The 18,160-nt window shown below is 44.1% G+C and overlaps 1 protein-coding gene across 1 annotated transcript in view; it reads left to right on the forward strand.

Annotated features, from left to right (window-relative positions):
• The window catches only part of mtus2a (microtubule associated tumor suppressor candidate 2a), a 31,979-nt gene extending 15,283 nt beyond the window's left edge, over nt 1-16,696 (forward strand). Inside the window, exons 4-14 of the mRNA XM_030793129.1 lie at nt 4,337-4,495; nt 8,148-8,246; nt 10,954-11,228; nt 13,314-13,380; nt 13,972-14,186; nt 14,388-14,493; nt 14,639-14,712; nt 14,808-14,906; nt 15,196-15,315; nt 15,665-15,765; nt 16,339-16,696. Coding sequence (XP_030648989.1) covers nt 4,337-4,495; nt 8,148-8,246; nt 10,954-11,228; nt 13,314-13,380; nt 13,972-14,186; nt 14,388-14,493; nt 14,639-14,712; nt 14,808-14,906; nt 15,196-15,315; nt 15,665-15,765; nt 16,339-16,696 — 1,673 coding nt within the window. The remainder of the gene's footprint in view (nt 1-4,336; nt 4,496-8,147; nt 8,247-10,953; nt 11,229-13,313; nt 13,381-13,971; nt 14,187-14,387; nt 14,494-14,638; nt 14,713-14,807; nt 14,907-15,195; nt 15,316-15,664; nt 15,766-16,338) is intronic.
• The last annotated feature ends 1,464 nt before the right edge of the window (nt 16,697-18,160 follow it).

An 18,160-nucleotide genomic window follows, 5' to 3' on the forward strand; every position in this document is an offset into this window, starting at 1 on the left:
TGACCTTGACAGCGTAGGACCTCCTGTGGGGTAACCTATTGTGTGTATGTCAGCGTTGCATGTTGTGCATGTGACACTTTTGGCAGAGAGACAGATAATGAGGGAGCTGGAAGACCGGGTTCAGATCAGACTCCTCAGCCGCCGTCAACGCCGCATTTAACAACACGGACGTTATGGAAATAACGGCCACATGCTACCATTCACTAGACAGTTTCCTATAGAGTGTCACTGCAAAGTCCTTAAACACGACTACCACTCATGCCCAAGACATGACATCTGTGATTGGAGAGACTGGTCGGGTCTGAATCACTTTGTCACTCTGGGTGTGAAAAGAGCAACTGCTTATCGTTTCAGTTATGTTTGGCTAGTGTTAAATTACCATGAGTTTCACCTCACGTTGCTTTGAGGTTTACCTTCTTTGACCAAATTATTCTAGTTATTCGTTTATGCGCTATGATATCCCCCCCCCCCCCATTTTTATGTTGTTATTTTCTAAATCCCTATTACCATTTTCACTTTAATTCCCGTGTCTTCCGAGGAAAGGGTTGGGTTATATTATAGTGCTGAAATTGCAGTAGTTGTCATCTTGTCTTTCTCTCGTTGCTTTACCCCGTTGGCTGAATTGAAATCCTCTTCCTAATTGAATGCTGTGATGCTGTGGGCACTAAGACTACTGAAGCTGAACAGCAGGAGGTTTCTCTCTCTCTCTCTCTCTCTCTCTCTCTCTCTCTCCCTCCCTCACTTGCTTTCCTTCCCTCCATCTTACTCAGTATCTCTATCTCTCTACCTTTTTCTCTCACTCTCTCTGCCTAGCGCTCAAGCTCTTTCAGCCTCTCCCCCCCTCTCTTTTTCTTCTGCTCTCCTTCTCACACAGTATCTCAGTACCCCTCTCTCTCTCTCTCTCTCTCTCTCTCTCTCTCTCTCTCTCTCTCTGTGTGTCTCTCTGTCCTTCTCCCCTTCTCAGCAGTGGGGACTTCAGGCACCACTGGAACACAGCATTGTTCTATTCCGGTGAGAAAACAGAAAAAAAACAAAAAAAAATGCTGTTTCAGCTCTAAGCCTCTGTCTCAGCGAAACCTGCGGGTTGTCCACCTGCGCGTTCACCGCAGGTTCACATTGACGTGTATAACCATTGTCCTAAGGTCACACCGTTTCCCTTTTACAGTTTGAGTTTGATACGCTATTGTGACACAGGCCTGGGCGTGTGACATCGAGTCGCCGTGCTTAGCATAATGTTTCCTGCTAGACGTCCTGGCCTCATTTGGTGGAGAAAACTGCTGTGATGTTTTCTCTTGAATAATGTATGAGAGTGTCTCTTTTTCATATGGGGGACACTGCTGGGTTTGCTGGGCCCAATTTTCTGACATTTCTTCACACACGATTTGAATGTGATTCGATAAGAAAATTACCACCCGCCGAGAAAGAATAATGTCGCGCACCCCCGCACCCTCCCGTTCATCTTTTGCTTTTGAATCTTTTTTTTTTTTCCCTTTTGTTCTTTTGGTATTTCTCTCAATTATTTGTAAAAAAAAAAAAAGGCTATTATTTCTCTTTTCCCCTTTTTCTACGCCCCCCCCCCCCCCGCCCTTTCCTAGCTTCTCAAATTCACAAGATCTTTCCTTCGTCATTTCTCTTCAGGTGCAGATTCATCCATCCATCTCTCCCACTCTGCATCCTTCTTCTCCTTCTCCCCCTCCCTCTGTGTCATAGACAATTTAACCTCTTCTTTCTCTTTTCCTCTCCCTCCTCCGCTCCGTCCTGCCATTCCTGTCGTGTCTGGATCTGCTCGGTGGGACTGTTGCCACATGAGTAATGCACAATACGTCGCGTCCTTCTTTCTTTGTCAGCACCTCTCCCTCTCTTCTCTGCCATCTCAGGAGAGTCTTGGTTTGTTGGTTTGTTGGTTTGTTTGTTTGTTTGTTTGTTTGTTTGTTTGTTTGTTTTCCATTTTGGGCAGATGGTCTGTTGTCCCTGTCAGCCAGGAACAAGAGACAGAACTGAGACAAAGAGAAGGTGCTCGTTTCATGAATTCCGGAGAGTTTTCTCCACGTCTCCGCTGTTTAAACTGAGTGTGAGAGAAATGCACCGTGCACTCAATATGATGCTGGTCGGCGCTAATTCAGTAGGAGAAAGAGTTTTGCTTCATGTTTTTGGTTTTGTTTTGTTTTTCGCTCATTGTCAGAGTGCCAAAAGCGTGAATTTTGGTTGAAATGCTTGGATCTTGATAGACAACTGGCTGCCAGGAGAGTGTGTGTGTGCATGTGTGCGAGAGTATGAGTGTGCGTGTGTGCGAGAGTATGAGTGTGTGTGCGTTTGTGTGCGTGTGCGTGTGCGTGTGTGTGTGTGTGAGAGTATGAGTGTGTGTGTGTGTGTGAGTGTGAGTGTTACGTTCATTAAGAAGATAATAATCTGGTCTCCTGAGATGAACAGATCCTCAGTGATTGTTTCTTCTATTTTCTCCCATTTTAATTAGACAAATGCCCACTTGCTTTGCATAAATGTATGTGTATGTGTGTGTGTGTGTGTGTGTGTGTGTGTACGCACACATGCGTGTGTGTGCGTGTCTGTGTCTATGTGCTGTGTGCAGCCATATGCGTGTGTACATGTATGTAAATTAACATTAAATCTGAATGGTATCCATTATTAATGTAGTTGTGAATAATTCTAATGACTGAGGACTATTCATTTGTATTCAGGCACAAACATAGAAGTCATTACCTCATCATTAAACTGACATATAACAATACCTATTTTAAACTCATTTTACAGTTGAAACCTCTACAGAATAATACAATAAATGTGTTATTATGGAAAATCACTGCATTAGTAGAATTGGATAAGGCTTGAGCTGTAAGTCTCGGAGCTGCTAACCCAGTTCCACACAATGCTTACGCCAGCAGGGGGTCTTCCTTAAACGAGCTGATCCTCATGGAGAAATTTTTACCAATCCACCAATGAGAATTCATTGTTACCTGTCCACAGCCAATCAGATGCTTCCTCCGGCTGCACGGTCTTTTAATCGTATCCCGCTGTGAGCCGGAGGGGTTCTTCAACACGCCCCGCTGTGCGATCGCTCCGACCTTGGACCAGCGACAGCAACTTTCAACACCACTGGTGGAAAAAGGATCCGTTTCCTTTCGGCTGTGGTTCAGGGTTTTGTTAACGTGGAAGAGAAACATTGGGTGATGTCCCAAACAATAGCAGATGGTGTCTTTTTTAAAGATGCTCCCTCAGTTAGGTGTTTTGGCTCATTAGTCGTTAAAGAGCCTCTTTGTTTCCTCCTTAATGCGGCTGTTTTGTAAAGAGACACATGCAAAGCAGTCCCAGAGTGCCTGTTAAACACCACTTCTTGTATTCGCTGTTTTTTAACGGTGTTTGTGGGCGATAAAACCCCTGCCTTTTTAAAAAAATAAAAATCAGGCACTCCTCTTGACTGACTGCCCAGTGTTTATTGCGCTCCACCCCTGCACTCCATCACCGCAACTCCATCGCTGACAGCCTCTCCGCATCCTTCCATTTCACACTATTTCTGGAAGCCTCCCTCCGACAGACAGCACACACACACACACACAGAATCATATCTGCACAATTTATTAAAAACTATTATTAAACCTCGCGGTCGTTACTTAGATTATCTGACAGTCTGAGATGTGATTTGGCTTGATTGATCTTACCTGAGGAAGATGTATTCCACTTTTCTTTTCTTTTTTTTCCCGTAAATGATAATTCCCCTTTTATTGGGCTGTTCACAGGTATTGAGTTTTGCCGCGATTATCGATCAGACTGAACGTAGGGAAGGCAGAGAGGTCTCAGGGTGTTAAGGAGACGTTCAATAGACCTGATCGTCTCAGAGATGATGAGGGATGCGGGGGTCGTGGTCAGAGGAGGAGAGAACAGAACCGAGACTGGACTCAGAACAAGGGCCGCAGAACCTTGTTGAGCATGTGAAAGCCACGAACCGTTATACCATTGATTGTGAAGAACGTACAAGTGGAGTTTGAAGCAGCCTTGTGTGTAGTTTGGCTTTTAGGGAATGGGTAAGGAGTCTGGGAGGGAGGATTTTAAACCGTATGTATTGCTGCGGGGTATAACTTTGGGTCTTCATGGTCCCAACCATAGAGCTAAAACAGGCCTCTTTCTGATGCAGACTCTTCTAATCTATTTTAAATAAACTGAATAAACTGAGTTATTAGGTATAGTTTGCGAGCGCGTGTGTCTGTCTGTCTGTGTGTGTATGTGTGAATGTATGTGAGTGTGTGTGCATGTTAGAGACTGTCTGTGCTGTGCTTGCATGTCTTTAGTCCATTTTTTTTCTTGTTTGTTTCTTCCTTTCCAGGTCCTGGCAGTGTGGGTGAAGACCCACCATTCCACAGAGTCGCCACTCACTCCTCTACAGATGGCCCCCGAACCCTGTGCCGCACCAACCCTCTGCCCCCAAACACGCCGGCGCCCGTCCGCCGCTCCCTGCTGCCCCCAGCCCAGGCCTCCGCTGGAAGTAAGTGAGCCCTACGGCTTTTGTTCAATGTTAAACAACTGGCATGGGTTAAGCATTCAAATGACTTGACCCCATCACAGTACCCTTACATTTCTCTTGATCCTGTCCCCTTTTCTACTAATGTCACTCAATCACTGAGTCGCTTGGTCAGTTGAAGCAAACATTTAACAGTCATCACTTGCATGCCTTACAGAGTCAGAACTGGTGTCTAAATTGCTATTTGTCCTCTTAATTAAAGAGGGCAAGGTCACAAGGTAAGGAAGCACTAAGGAGAATTGGGACAAGGCCCAATTATTAAAAACTGATTTGTCCCAGGTCTGTCGAGTTAAACTCCCGCTGGGTTTCGCAGCTTGCCTGCATAGCTTTATCTTTAATATAAAACTACCACTGAGGAGTACCCTAGCTACTTGCTTATGGTTCTTAATGTATGTTACTCTGTGTACTCTCCACCTGTCTGTGTATCTGTGTGTGTGTGTAATCCCTTGAGATAAATGGTCAAGGAGCAGTTCATAGCATAAAAGTCAGCATTGCAAAGAATCAAGCAAAAAAAAAAACTAAGGAGAATGCATCTGTCAACCTAATCTTAGTCTGCACATTATGTTTAATTTTGTGCCTAATTTCTAAAGGGCTTTGGGGTTGCCCAGCAGAGGTGGCAGAGAAAGGGCAAGCATGTATAGCCAAGCCTGAGATGACACCTTGGTCTATCCTTACACATGGCCTCAGGAAAGAACTCCAACTCCGTCACACCACTGTGGGAAAAGGATTCACCCGGAGCTCATTAATCTTACAGAGAGGAAAGAAAAGGAAAATACTGTTTCATGTCATGCGTCTACCTCCACTCCACTCACCGTACACACACACACACGCGCACACACACACAGATAACGGGAGACAGGTCCCATTCATTTAAGTCTCATTCTTCCGCTCTCCTTTAGGAAACATTCCTCTCTCATCACTGCTCAATTAAGCCGGTCGTTAAGGAGCAATCATGTAATTAAGACTTAGATGGGAAGGTCGGGGGATGACGGAGCTCGGAGGATATTTACGTTTATTTAGGACCGGCCAGATTCATTGCCTATGATTTCAGTCTAATTGGCCCACAGCACAAACAGCACAGTCCCTCTTCTGGATATGATAATCTCGTGCTTCGTCACAGCATTCCTTATAAAACCACAGACCAAACTGATCAGAGAGTCTGGACAGGAATACTACTGTCAAGAATGAAAAATTTAGAGGTGCAACAAAAAAAAAGTATGAACCCAGTATAATGCCATAAACATACATGGTCCATGGAGTTGTTCTTTACAGAGATCTTCTGTACAGTGCGACAGACTGGTTTAGGCTGATTTACTTAAAATGCTCTTTGTACTTCGCTTACAGGAAGAAGTGTCTGTGATATAACTAAATCTAAATGTAATTTAAGCATAAGGGTTGTGTACGGTCGCCATTCTTACTACCGCCCACTGATTATCCAAATATCTTCATGCTGCGAGGGAACTATTAGGGTGCTACTATTGGCATTTGTGTCAGCTTACTCCTCTCCTCCCCTCTCCTCTCGTAGAGTCGAGTCGAGTCGAGAAGGCAGAACCAGGTTTAGACACTCTTTGGCCTGGTACTGTCAACATCTGGGTCAAAACATTATTTGACGTGCCCCGTCCCAATTCTCCTCTCTGTTCCCTTTCCTTGTGACCTTGCTTGCTTAATTAACAGGAGTTTTGATGAAGACCCTGGTGTACCTTCAGGTCTGGTCGATATTTAGTCAGTGTAGAAGAAAGGACACAAGGTAAAGGAGCCATGGACAGAACCCAGTGATTTAAATACTTATCTCACCCAAGTCTGATGCCTTGAGCTCATGTCAGAGACTCACACCTTCTCTTAATGCATTGGCCCCCACCTCCACTAATCCTAATGTGTACCCCCATCCTCCAGCTGTCTCTGGCCTTTCTCCAGCTGCTTCAGCCAGGCAGGAGATGCAGAGTCACCAGAGACAGACTGGTGGTGCTTCCATCACTTCTGTCCCTGCAAGACGAGGGTTGCTATAGGCGGGATCCAAGGAAGCAGTGGTTGCTATGGGCGGGACCCAGCTGCTAGTGGTTGTCAGGGATCCTTTCTCAGCCAGGAGTGGAGAGCTATGAGTGAGGGCTCTACCAGATAGTGCCAGCGGTGTATTATAGTGTTTGGGCAGTGGGTGGGGGGTGAAACCAGTGGTGCTGTCTCCACAGGGACTGGACTCTGAGGGGCGGAGTCTAAAGGGGACTGAGGGAGATATGAGTGGCTGAAAGCAGGGGTGGAGGAGTGCGGTGTGGAGGGGGGTCGGAGGGTGGGGGCGGGGGGCGGTGGGGGGTCTCAGTGGTTGTCTGATACATGTGGAGATGAGCTGGCAGTAATGAGGCACCTTGGGACCTTTGGATTCACCAGGGTTCTGTCTCTGTGTGTGTGTGTGTGTGTGTGTGTGTGTGTGTGTGTGTGTGTGTGTGTGTGTGTGTGTGCGCACGCGCGTGTGCGTGTATGTGTGTGTGTGTGCATAATATATATGTGTGTGTGAGAGAGAGAGAGAGGGAGAGAACTAGCTGTAAGATGCTATCACCTTTCTGTTACGGCATGTGAAAATCTGTTCTGCATCAGAGAGTTTCAATTTAATTACTGTCCTAATTCATTTTCCTCTTGTCAGTTTTTGTTCCCACTTGTGCATTATCAACATACGATCTCATCTACCAGAATGTTTTATCCACGAACACCCCCTTTTGCTCCTACCTTTTCAAAATAAACATTTTTTTTCTTAATCCAGACCCTTTGCCAATACATGGCACACAATACTCTCTGTCAGGCAATACCTTGGGGACCTGAACCATGTCAGCATTAACTGAACTGAAATTGACCTAAGATTAAAGCTAACCTGATCCCTGTGTTGTGATTTGGCTAGTGAACATTGACTTTATAATGTAATAAAGTTAGGTGCCATATCTTTTGGTGGTCTAGCGGTACTCTCAGCACCTCAGAATGGTGTGTGTGTGTGTGTGTGTGTGTGTGTGTGTGTCTGTGCGTGCGTGCGTGTGTGTGTGTGTGCGCGCGTGGTCTGAGGGGAAGTGGACCAGGCAGCTGCCCCATTTTGTGCTTGACTGCGTCTTATTGTAATCGATCTGCAGACCAGTGAGATTCATTCACTGCAACATGGAGGGACGTAAGAGGAAAGGACAGGAGCAGGAGGGGGGACTCTGTGTGTGTGTGTGTGTTTGTGTGTGTTTAGTGTGTGTGTGTGTGTGTGTGTGTGTGTGTTTACGTGTATGTGTGTGTGTGAGTGTGCGTGTGTGCGTGTGTGCGTGTGTGTGTGTACGTGTGGTGTGTGCATGTGTGTGTGTTTGGTGTGTGTGCGCGTGTGCACATGTATGTGCATTTGTGTGTGTGTGTGTGTGTTTACGTGTATGTGTGTGTGTGTATTTAGTGTGTGTGCGTGTACGCATGTATGTGCATTTGTGTGTGTGTGTGTGCATGCTTTTGTGTCGTCCTGAGATATTTAAAACATTTCCTCTTTTTTATACCCAGCCCTCCCACATTTCGCTTATTCAGACCATGCCTACATGGAACCATCATTAGCCTGACATAACTTACTGAGGATAAATGTTTGCCTCTTCCGTTCCTTTTTAAATGACAGCCTCGTGTAAGGAATTCCAGAAAAATCCTGACGTTTCCCGCCCGGCCGTTTCCTCCCCAAAGCGTTTGGCGGTGGTGTCACCAAAGCCTCAGTCTCCGGGTAAGAAACTCGAAAAAAGTTCGGAATCCGATTTTTCAAACTTTTTTTTAAATTCTACCCTTGCCGACTTTTCTCAGAGCTGAGTTGATGTGTGGCCGGGCTTCTCGGTAAATCTACAACTGTCACTCCAGTTTCTCCAAAACCCCCCCTTTTCACTTTCAGCTGTCATCAGACTCCATCTCAAGGACCGAGCGAAAGAAAGAGAGCGAGAGAAAAGAAAAAAAGAGAGAAGAAGAACCTTTCCATCCATCCGTAATAAATATGAGTTTTGACTAGTGGGGTAGAGTCCAGCAGTCAGAGAAAATGAATTCACACACACACACACACACACACACACACACACACCACTCTGTCCCGTATCCATCTCTCAGCCTTATATAGTGTTACAGTACCCACTCTAAAGTAACCCTCATAACCGTTGTCTCTTTACGCTTCACCTCCCAGCATTCTCCTCTCTCCCCTCTCCTCTTTGTCCTGTCTCCTTTTACATCAGCTCCACTCTCAGATATGTTTCTATGCAGAGCGTCTCTTTGGTTTTATTTTCATTTTTGTTTCCCGAAGAATATGTGCTGAAAGAATGTTTGTTTGGGGAGAACTAAGACGATATATCAAAACCGTATTTGTGGAGCGTGATGCTTTGTGACAAGTGCATTTCTCTGGATTTGTGTATGGGGAAGTCCCGGACTGATATGCTATATTCATGTGTTCGACCCGCAGATGACCCGATCAGCAGACGCATCCATCTCCATTATAGACCTCCCTTATGTCCGCCGCAGCCAGCCTGCTCCGCCTTTTCCCTTTAAAGCCGCGCTCGCTCTCTCTCTCTTTCCTTTTGTCTTCACTCTCTCTCTCTCTCTCTCTCTCTCTCTCTCTTCTTTCTTCCCCCATTCCCTCCTCTCTCTCACTGTCTCTTTTTCCTCTCTCTCTTTTTCTCCCTCTCTCTCGCTCTCTTTCTATCTCTCTCATTCTCTTCTTTCATCCACCTCTCTCTCTCTCTCTCTCTCTCTATACCTTTGTCTCTCTCTCCTCCATTCTCTGTCTCTTTCTGTCTTTCTCTCTCTCCCTCTCTCTGTCTTTGCCTCTCTCTGCTCCCCCATTCTCTCTTCCTTCTCTCTCTCTCTCTCTCTTTCTCTCCTCCTATCTACCCACCCCCATCTCTCTCTCTTTCTCTTTGTCCATACCTAGAGTGTCTTACATCACAGCTACTCTCCCATTCCGCTCACCCTTCCCCTTCACACATCTCTCCCCTCATCCTCTCTCTGTCCTCCACTGGAGCATAGCTATTCTTCTGCTCTGTTTTTCTTTACCCCCCCCCACCCCCCCCCCCAACGACCAACCAACACCACTGCCACAGCCACCATTCTCTTCCCTCCGTTTATCCACCTTATTACCTGAGACGCTCTACCTCTCCCCTGCCGTTGTCATAGAGACATCTCTGACTGCAGGCTGGGGTTAAATTGCTGTAGTGGTCATGGGTTGAGCCTTCTGGCTGGGTTTACCACATTGTGTGTGTTAGCACAGAACTCTGCAGGTCCTCCACCCGCAGGCTCCGACGGCCTGGCTTATAAATCACTTTGATTTATAAACCGCAGCTACAAGCCAAGGCAGTTTGATGTGGTGACATGTTTATCGATCAATAAGGCAGAAAAAAAAAATGAATATATGATGTACAATCAGGGTTGTTCACGATTTCTCAACGGAAAGGTCCAATTTTTGGTCATATGGTAGTGCCATTTCCTGCCTTATCTGCGCTTCCATGGATTGGCATTACCAGTTGTTTTTCCAAAAGCGTTTAGTCATCTATCCTGGAAAAATCAGTAATCTAGTCTGTCCCTTTAAAGGCATTTATCACACAATAACGTCAAAACAGAGAACAAAAACCCCTTTATGGCCCCACAGTTAAACATACAGTTACGTACTGAAGTAGTACAGAGATCGACTTCTGCATTTTCACCGCGCCATCTTTGGCTGAACCACGATCCAGCTGATCTGTAGGAGGGTTAATTACACACCTGCTGTGTTAGTTGTACTTTAATGGTTACACCCCTTGTAAGAAAAGACACGTGGCTTGTTTGCTGCCGAATTACTGAACAGATTTTTCACGTATTAAGACCAGTATAGCCCAACTACGTCGTTACTGGCGATTAACTCACCCCTCCCCGCTCTCTTTGTTCCTGCTGGTATTATCATCTCCGAGCTGCATGCTTTACTGTAATGATTACAATACATCATCCTGTCCCCCCTGTTCAGCTTGATAATGATACATGACTTTATCGTACTCATCAGAGAGAGAGAGAGAGAGAGAGAGAGCCAGTCTACGATGCTAGTCTTCCGAAGAACAAAACTGTTATCGGCCAGAATCTCATGTCTTGGCTCATAGTTTATGTTGCATAAAATGTCTTTGATTGTCACAATGTAAATTTGCCTGTGTTTAAAGAATTCTGAGAGTGTTGAAACTGTCCCACATTAAATACACTCTCAGTGTTAATTTAACACTGGCAAATGTGCTGTGTAGTTAAATAAGTGTAATGTGCACAGATCAGTGGATAGCTGGTGTATTTTCTAACTAATTTTCAATATGTCTTTTCTTTTGAACTTTAAAAATGAGAATTTGAGAAATGTAGGATTAGAAATACACCATAATTTCAAAGGAAATGAGGTAACTGAACCCCTTTGTAATTCTGCTTCCTGTCTCCATGCCCTGCAGTTCTCCAAAGGCACAGAGCACCAGTGTCTGTGCGTTGCCAGGGGAACGCTTTGGGTCACGGCGTAGAGAGAAGTGGGTCTCCCGGGCGTGGCAGCCAGGCCAGGCTGGACAAGCAAAAAGAGAAAGAGCAGCAGGAGCAACAGGAGGAGGTGCTGCTCCTGCAGGGCCGCTGTGAGGAGCAGGCCAAGCAGCTACAGCTCCTGCAGGCGGAGCTGAGGAAAACCACGCTGGGTTTGGAGGCCCTGGCCCTCTGTACTCAGCACTTCTGCCTGAAGGTAGTCCAAACATTCTCCATTTCACCTAAAACAGTCCTCCTCAGGTCAATCCCTACTAACCTTTCTCTCAATGCTCTCTTAATTTTACTGTTCTTCCATGAGGTGATCTGCAGTTAGGGTTCATTTGATTTCAAGAAGTGTTCAAATTATAAATAAAACAATAAGTTGGATCACCTTTAAGCCTGTCATAGTTTCTCAGTTAGGGCTGCTAAATATCAGTGCCTCAACACATTACTCTTTTCCTAGACTCCTCTATGACCAAATGGAGGCTGGGATTTTCTGTGTCATAACTGAGTGGCTCATCGAGGTGCTTATTTATTGTAATGTCTTGTTGATTCCAAGACTGTGATTTGGATTCACCAGTTAAAGGTGTAAGAGCCTAAACTGTAGATTGTAGTCTGTAAAATGGATGGAGCGTTAGAGACACAGCGCCCTCCAGTGGTTTTTCAATGGAAAATTCCATTTTGTGAGCAACACAATTTTCATTTTTCTCGTTTTAATTTATGGCTTCAGCTATAAATTGTATTTTGACTGTTTGTAGATGCCTAGTCATATCGGACTTTGTCTTTTCTGTGTAGAACAGAACACACACACACACACACACACACACACACACTCACTCAATCATTGCATTTCATTTCATGCGCTTCCATCCCACGGGCTCTTGTGTAGATAATATTAATAAAAAAGTCTGTTGGTTGGAACATTATTGGGGATAGTGTGTCATGTCCTGCCTCTCAGACAGCTTCTCAGTAGAGGAGTAAGATTTAATTTTAGTGTTATCGTGCCTACAATATCAGTCTAAGAGCTTTTCATTACCCGTCTTCTCTTGTTTATGTTTCTATACACAGGCTCCTCTTCCACACAGTGATATCAACTATACAATTACATATATGATATTTCAAAATAAATCCTTCATATGTGAAATGAAATTTACTTGGGCCTTGTCCCAATACTCTTATATGTCTCCTTCAACACTGTGTCCTTTTACTGTTTAAGTTAAGAGGGATGAAACTATTGAAGCGATATCAAACTGACATTACATGGACGCCTTACATATTCTTCTTCAAAACTGACATTTGTGTTGTTAATTAAGAGAGCAAAGTCGCAAGAAAGGGAGCACAGAGGAGAAACTGATCAAGCACTTTGTTACTCAAATACTCCAAATACATATTTGACCTGGTCCTCACCTATTGACAAAAGTTATAATTGTATCTTGGTTTGCATCTCAAAAGCTAGAGTTGCATCATATCAAAGTTCCAACTTCAGCTTGTTCTGTGTTCTCTCTAGAAAGCCAAAGAGGCAAGTTGATATGTTCACACACAAAAGAAAAATGTCTTACTTTCAGACATGCGGGGTGAATGGTGCATATTTGTGAAGTTGTGTGTTGAAAGATAAGCACATTCTAGACAAATAGGTCTGCTAGACAAGCCCGTCTGGTTGCTCTAAACCTCTATCGTGTCATAGACAGTGACACAGAACAGAGTTTGGTTTGTCTTCTAAATGAAAAAAATTGTTAAATGTACTTGTTTTCCTGTGTTTCTGAATTTTTAATTCATTTATTTATTTATTTTACTTTTGAGTCTATGTCAGTTGATGGTTTAAAGTCTTTGACTGTAGTTTCATCAGTTTCCCTCAGGCTAAAAGATCTGATAATGACAGAGGAAAAAAAAAAATCTCACCCTCTCTTTTTGCTTCACTACTATGTCACTCCCAATTCTCTCTCTCTCTCTCTCTCTCTCTCTCTCCATTTCTCTCCCTCTTTGTCATGAACCTGTAACACACCTTTACTGAGGCAGTACTGTGTGTGTGTGTCTGTGTGTGTGTATTTAGCTGTGATTTTTAGAGCATGGGTCAGTGCCCCTGTTCCCCATGCTGTCACTGTAAGGACCGTCTGGACACTACAGAGAAGGTGCAGAGTTGATAGTACCGAAGACCGTGGCCGAGCTGGAAATAGCTTTTCACTGTTTTCCTATTGGACTGGGAAAAGTGGATCTTTCTTATTGCACTGCACTGAACTGTACAGATGATGGATCATTTCTTGCTTTGAACATAAATCAGTGGTATGTTATGTGTTTGTTTCAGAATGAGAATGCCGTTGAGAGGGAGAAGGAACTGACCTCAGAACTCAGCAGGATCAGAGATGAAGTGGGTAAGTGTCTGGAGCACACGGGGGTATTTCAATCATATCCACTATACTTCACATAAATGAACAGACTGTCAAAGACACACGCCCCAGATGTAAAAATATTTTGTTTTGTTTTGTTTTGTCTGGAGCCTGAATATGGGACAATCTTTTTATTTATTTTATTGAGGCAGAGCTGTTGATCATGTTCTGTGGGTTAACGGCATGTGTGCCAGTTCCCTCCCTCATTCACTTACAAAATAACATGTGTTTGTATTTCTCTATGGTTTGTGTGTGTGCGTGTGTGTGTGTGTGTGTGTGTGCGTGCTTGTGCGTGTGTGTGTGCATGTGTGTGCGCGTGTTTTAATTTGAGACTGAAATATTTGTGTGTGATCCTCTAAACTATGGAATGTGTATACGAGCGTACGTACATGTGTTTGTGTGTGTGTGTGTGTGTGTGTGCGTATGTGTCTGTGTTTTAGCTTGAGACTTAAATGTTCATCTGTGATCCTCTGAACTACAGAACATTTAAGTGCGTGTGCACGTGTGTGTGTGTGTGAGAGAGAGAGAGTTGTATAAGTACTGCATCTTTGTTTATTGTTGCTCCCTCTCACTCAGCCACTAACACAGCCCGCTGGGAGCGTCTGCAGAAAGAGAGGGCTGACCTGGAGCAAAAGTTTGAGCGGGAACTTAAAGACCTGCAGGTGCAGCAGGAGGCGGAGCTGGCAGCATTGGAGGAGGACCTTAGGGCCCGTCATGCTGCTGACAAAGACCACCTTAAGGCAGAGCACCAATCAGAGGTCGAGGAGCTGCGCACTCAGCAACAAGAACAGGTATAAAGCTCACACGTCTGTGCCTCGGAATCATGGGAAATGTATTCTTCACTGTGCTGTGATCTATCGTATTATAGATTTAAGTTATGCAAAATCAATTACAAAATTTCAGTAAAGGTTTTCATCATGTGAATTTCAAGTTTAGTTTGAAAGTGCGTGTGATTATTTTGGGGGGTAATAAGAGTTCTTTTCTGTTTATAGATTGAGGAGTTAACTATAAACCACGAGTCCGCTCTGGAGGACCTGAGGACCATGCACAATATCACCATGGCGACAATGCAGGAGGAACATGCCAGAACAATGAGAGGTGTGTTCTCATGCTGTAGAATCACAATTCACAGAAAGGGGAGGACAAATATTATACCTTCAGCACAATCATTTACTCATTCATTCGTTCCTTCATTCATCTGTTCATTTTTGGCATTCTGCCTTTTCTCCCTTCCTACATTCAGACTTGAGAAGAGCCCATGAGCAACAAAAGGCTTCTCTAGAGCAGGACTTTGAGAAATTGAGACTTTCTCTCCAGGTAATATGGAATTAATGCTCTTTAAAATGACTCTGTCCTGGTAAGAGGTCTGAGAACTGTATATATGTAAGACCTGTACGTGTGTGTTTTTGCAGGATCAAGTGGATACGTTGACATTCCAGAACCGGAGTCTGAGAGACAAAGCCAAGCGCTTTGAGGAAGCTCTGAGGAAGAGCACAGATGAACAGATAGTGGTACACTGCATCTGCATCTGTTTGTGTGTCTGTCAGACCTGCATGTGTGTGTGTGTGTCAGACCTGGGTTAAATAAGTAAAACTGAAATAATTCAATGACTGAGTCCCATCTTAGTATGTTTCATTGCTCCCTCTCTTTAAGAGATTAACAGGATGTTTGTGTGATGTTTATTTGATTTTTGATTTCTGTAAAAACAAAAACACTAAAAACACTAAAAAAAAAAAAAGAAAAAAGACCTGCAATGTGATTACTGGAAACCCTGACCTTTCCTGACCTGGGTGTGATTAGGATGCCCTGGCTCCATACCAGCACATTGAGGAGGACCTGAAAAGTCTGAAGGAGGTTCTGGACATGAAGAACCAGCAGATCCATGATCAAGAGAAGAAGATTTCTGAACTGGAGAAAATGGTAGGCTCAAAATGAAAAAATGTGCAAACCTTAAAATCAGTGTGTGACGTGACATCGATTTTATAGTTCTGTATCATCATTATGAATATATCTGACTATAGCCTGCTTTACTTTCAATTTCATTCATATGTTTTATTACGTATGCAGTATGTAGAGTTTACATTTAGTCAAAGCTGTTGTTAGCTGAATCAGCACTTTGCCAGATTTATACTTAAAAATGCGAAGAATATTAGAATGTCGAACCAAATGAGAAATATGATGAGTTACATATTATTAGGCAGTTAGTGTTTATTAAATTATGCAGAGGAAGAATTTAATGTTAGGCTATGTGATTGTTTTACTCTTTGAGCAGGCCCAAAAGAATGTGTATCTGGAGGAACAGGTCCAAGTGCTCCAGCAGCAGAACGAGGACCTGAAGGCCCGTGTTGACCGCAATCTGGCTCTGTCCAGGTCTGACACAAATCTCAACTTGTCTCCTTTTTTTTTTTTTTTCTTACTCAGGCTAATAGCACTGTGTCTAAGATGATAAAACATTCTGTCTCTGTCTCTCTTTCTCTCTCTCTCTTTCTCTCTCTCTCCCTCTCTCTCTCTGTCTTTCTCTTTCTCTCTCCCTCTCTCACGTTAAGTTCAGTTCTGGCCAGCTCTCACTCTCACTCTCTCACACACACTTACACACTCTATTTCTCTATTCACACTCACCCACATTTTAAAATTCAGTTCGTTATGTTGAGTTAGGTTGAAATGAGGTGAATTTATTCAAATATCTGTAATGCTATTGTCAAGGCTTTCTGAATTATTAAGAGCATCTTGCCAAAAGCACAATCAACACTGAGCATCACATCAAAGACCTGAGACATTTATAATATATGAAACAGCTCTGAATAACGGGAATCAAAGCACTGTTTTCTTCAAACCGCATAATAACTTGCGTCTTCGTTCGCCACAAGGTAATTCTTAACCGATAACAGTGAAATGTGATTGATCAGAACCTTTTTGTTTGAGTACAGTGTTCTCTCCTCGCAGGCAGCTGTCGGAGGAGAACGCTAACCTGCAGGTCTACGTGGAACGGGAGAGCAACGAGAAGAAACGGCTGAGCAGGAACAACGAGGAGCTACTGTGGCGTCTCCAGACGGGAGACCTGAGTCCTCGCATGTCTCCGTCCTCCTCTCCCATCCACAGAGCCTTTTTCGCCGATCAAGACATCCCCCCGTACCCTTACTCTCCGAGCCCCAGCACTCCCACTCACTGTTACTCGCCCGGGCCCTGTAATACCCCCCCGCACAGGAGCGTGTCCCCTGGACCGGGGACACCCCCACACAGAAATTCACCAGCCCGAGCCTCCCCCGCCCGAACCCCCAACGCCAACACACTTCCCAGATGAGCCTCCTTTTTTATGTATTTCACTCTCTCTTTCTCCCTTTCTCTCTCTCTCTCTCTCTCTCTCTCTCTCTCTGTCTAACCTTCTATCACCTTTTCTTTTGCCTTTCTCTTATCTTTGTGCTTTGCCCTCTCACCTCTCCTCCTTCCCTCTATCTCTTTTTTGAAGGCTTCACTACATTGGAGAAAACAGAAAAACAGCTCTCAGACATGAGATCGTTAATACAGTTTTTTTTAAATATTTGGAATATCTTACCAAGTAAAAGGAAACACCCACCTGGTAGAGATTCTGGCAGAGATTAAACACCAATGTTCTCTGCCCCTATTTCTGTTTCTGTGATGCGAAGAAAAAAAAAATTAGAAACAAATCTCCATCTTCCATTTGACCCTGTGTCCTCCAGATGTCCACCTGATGCTACCATAGGCTGAGTTATCATTTTCATGTGTATGTAAAACCCTTGGAAGGGGAAGCATAATGGGCCTCCCATGCTGAAATGTGGACTTGTAATGTGGCTGGAAGCAGAGGGAGGCACTCCTCCACTGAGAGAGGGAGCAGGGTCAATATATCCCAGTTTAAAGCACACTCCTCCAGCCAACATCATGCCGTGCTACTCACACTTTCATAAGGAGCCAGAGCCAGAGGTGGACATGACAGACAATATCATATGTTAAAAAGAAGAAGAGGAAGAAGAAGAAGAAGAAGAAGAAGAAGAAGAAAACAAATACAGAAGCGCCTTAAATATGTGCTCCTCTCTAGCTCAGCCTTCCTAAAGATCTACTCACCAGCAGTTTATCTCTGCTCTGGCTCCAGCTTTCTGCAAACTTTTTCTCTAATGTCTACACCACTTTGGACTGTTTTAAGTCTGCTCTACCCCTACTAGGGTTAGAGTGGTACAGTCCAATTGCAACTTCAGACAGTTTCTGGACATGTGGGTTATTAGGGCGAGATATTTAACGTTTGATTGGCTCTGGACAAGCCAGAGGTTGTGTGGTCACTAAAGTATTACCAGGAGACTCAGTGGGCTTAGGACCTCAGTGTTTCATCTGGTCTTCCTGTGTCTTTTTTCTTCCTGAAGGGCGCGTTATTCTGGGTCATTCCATCACCCCACTCAGGTCATGATTTGCATGACTTGTGTCAGCTCTATAACATACCCAACTACAAACAAGTGCTCTCCTTCAGCATCTGGTTCTCATGAAAAACAGAAAACCAGGGGATATGAAGTGAGGAGTATGTAAAGACACCAACCACAGGAATTGTTGTTAATGTTGTTATTTTTATTTTGTATGTTTTTTGGTTTGGTTTTTCGTAAAAATTTGTAACTTACTGTACTAGACATTTTTGCTATTTAACGTGCATGTGCTGTAGAAGTCTTCCAGTCCTAACGTGATACGGGGAATTATTGTATCGTTTAAATAGAATTAGTCAGTATGACGACTGTCAAGTCTAGCGTTCATTCAAGTTTAATGG

The sequence above is a fragment of the Chanos chanos genome, chromosome 15 (assembly GCF_902362185.1).
Source record: "Chanos chanos chromosome 15, fChaCha1.1, whole genome shotgun sequence".
Taxonomy (NCBI): Eukaryota; Metazoa; Chordata; class Actinopteri; order Gonorynchiformes; family Chanidae; genus Chanos; species Chanos chanos.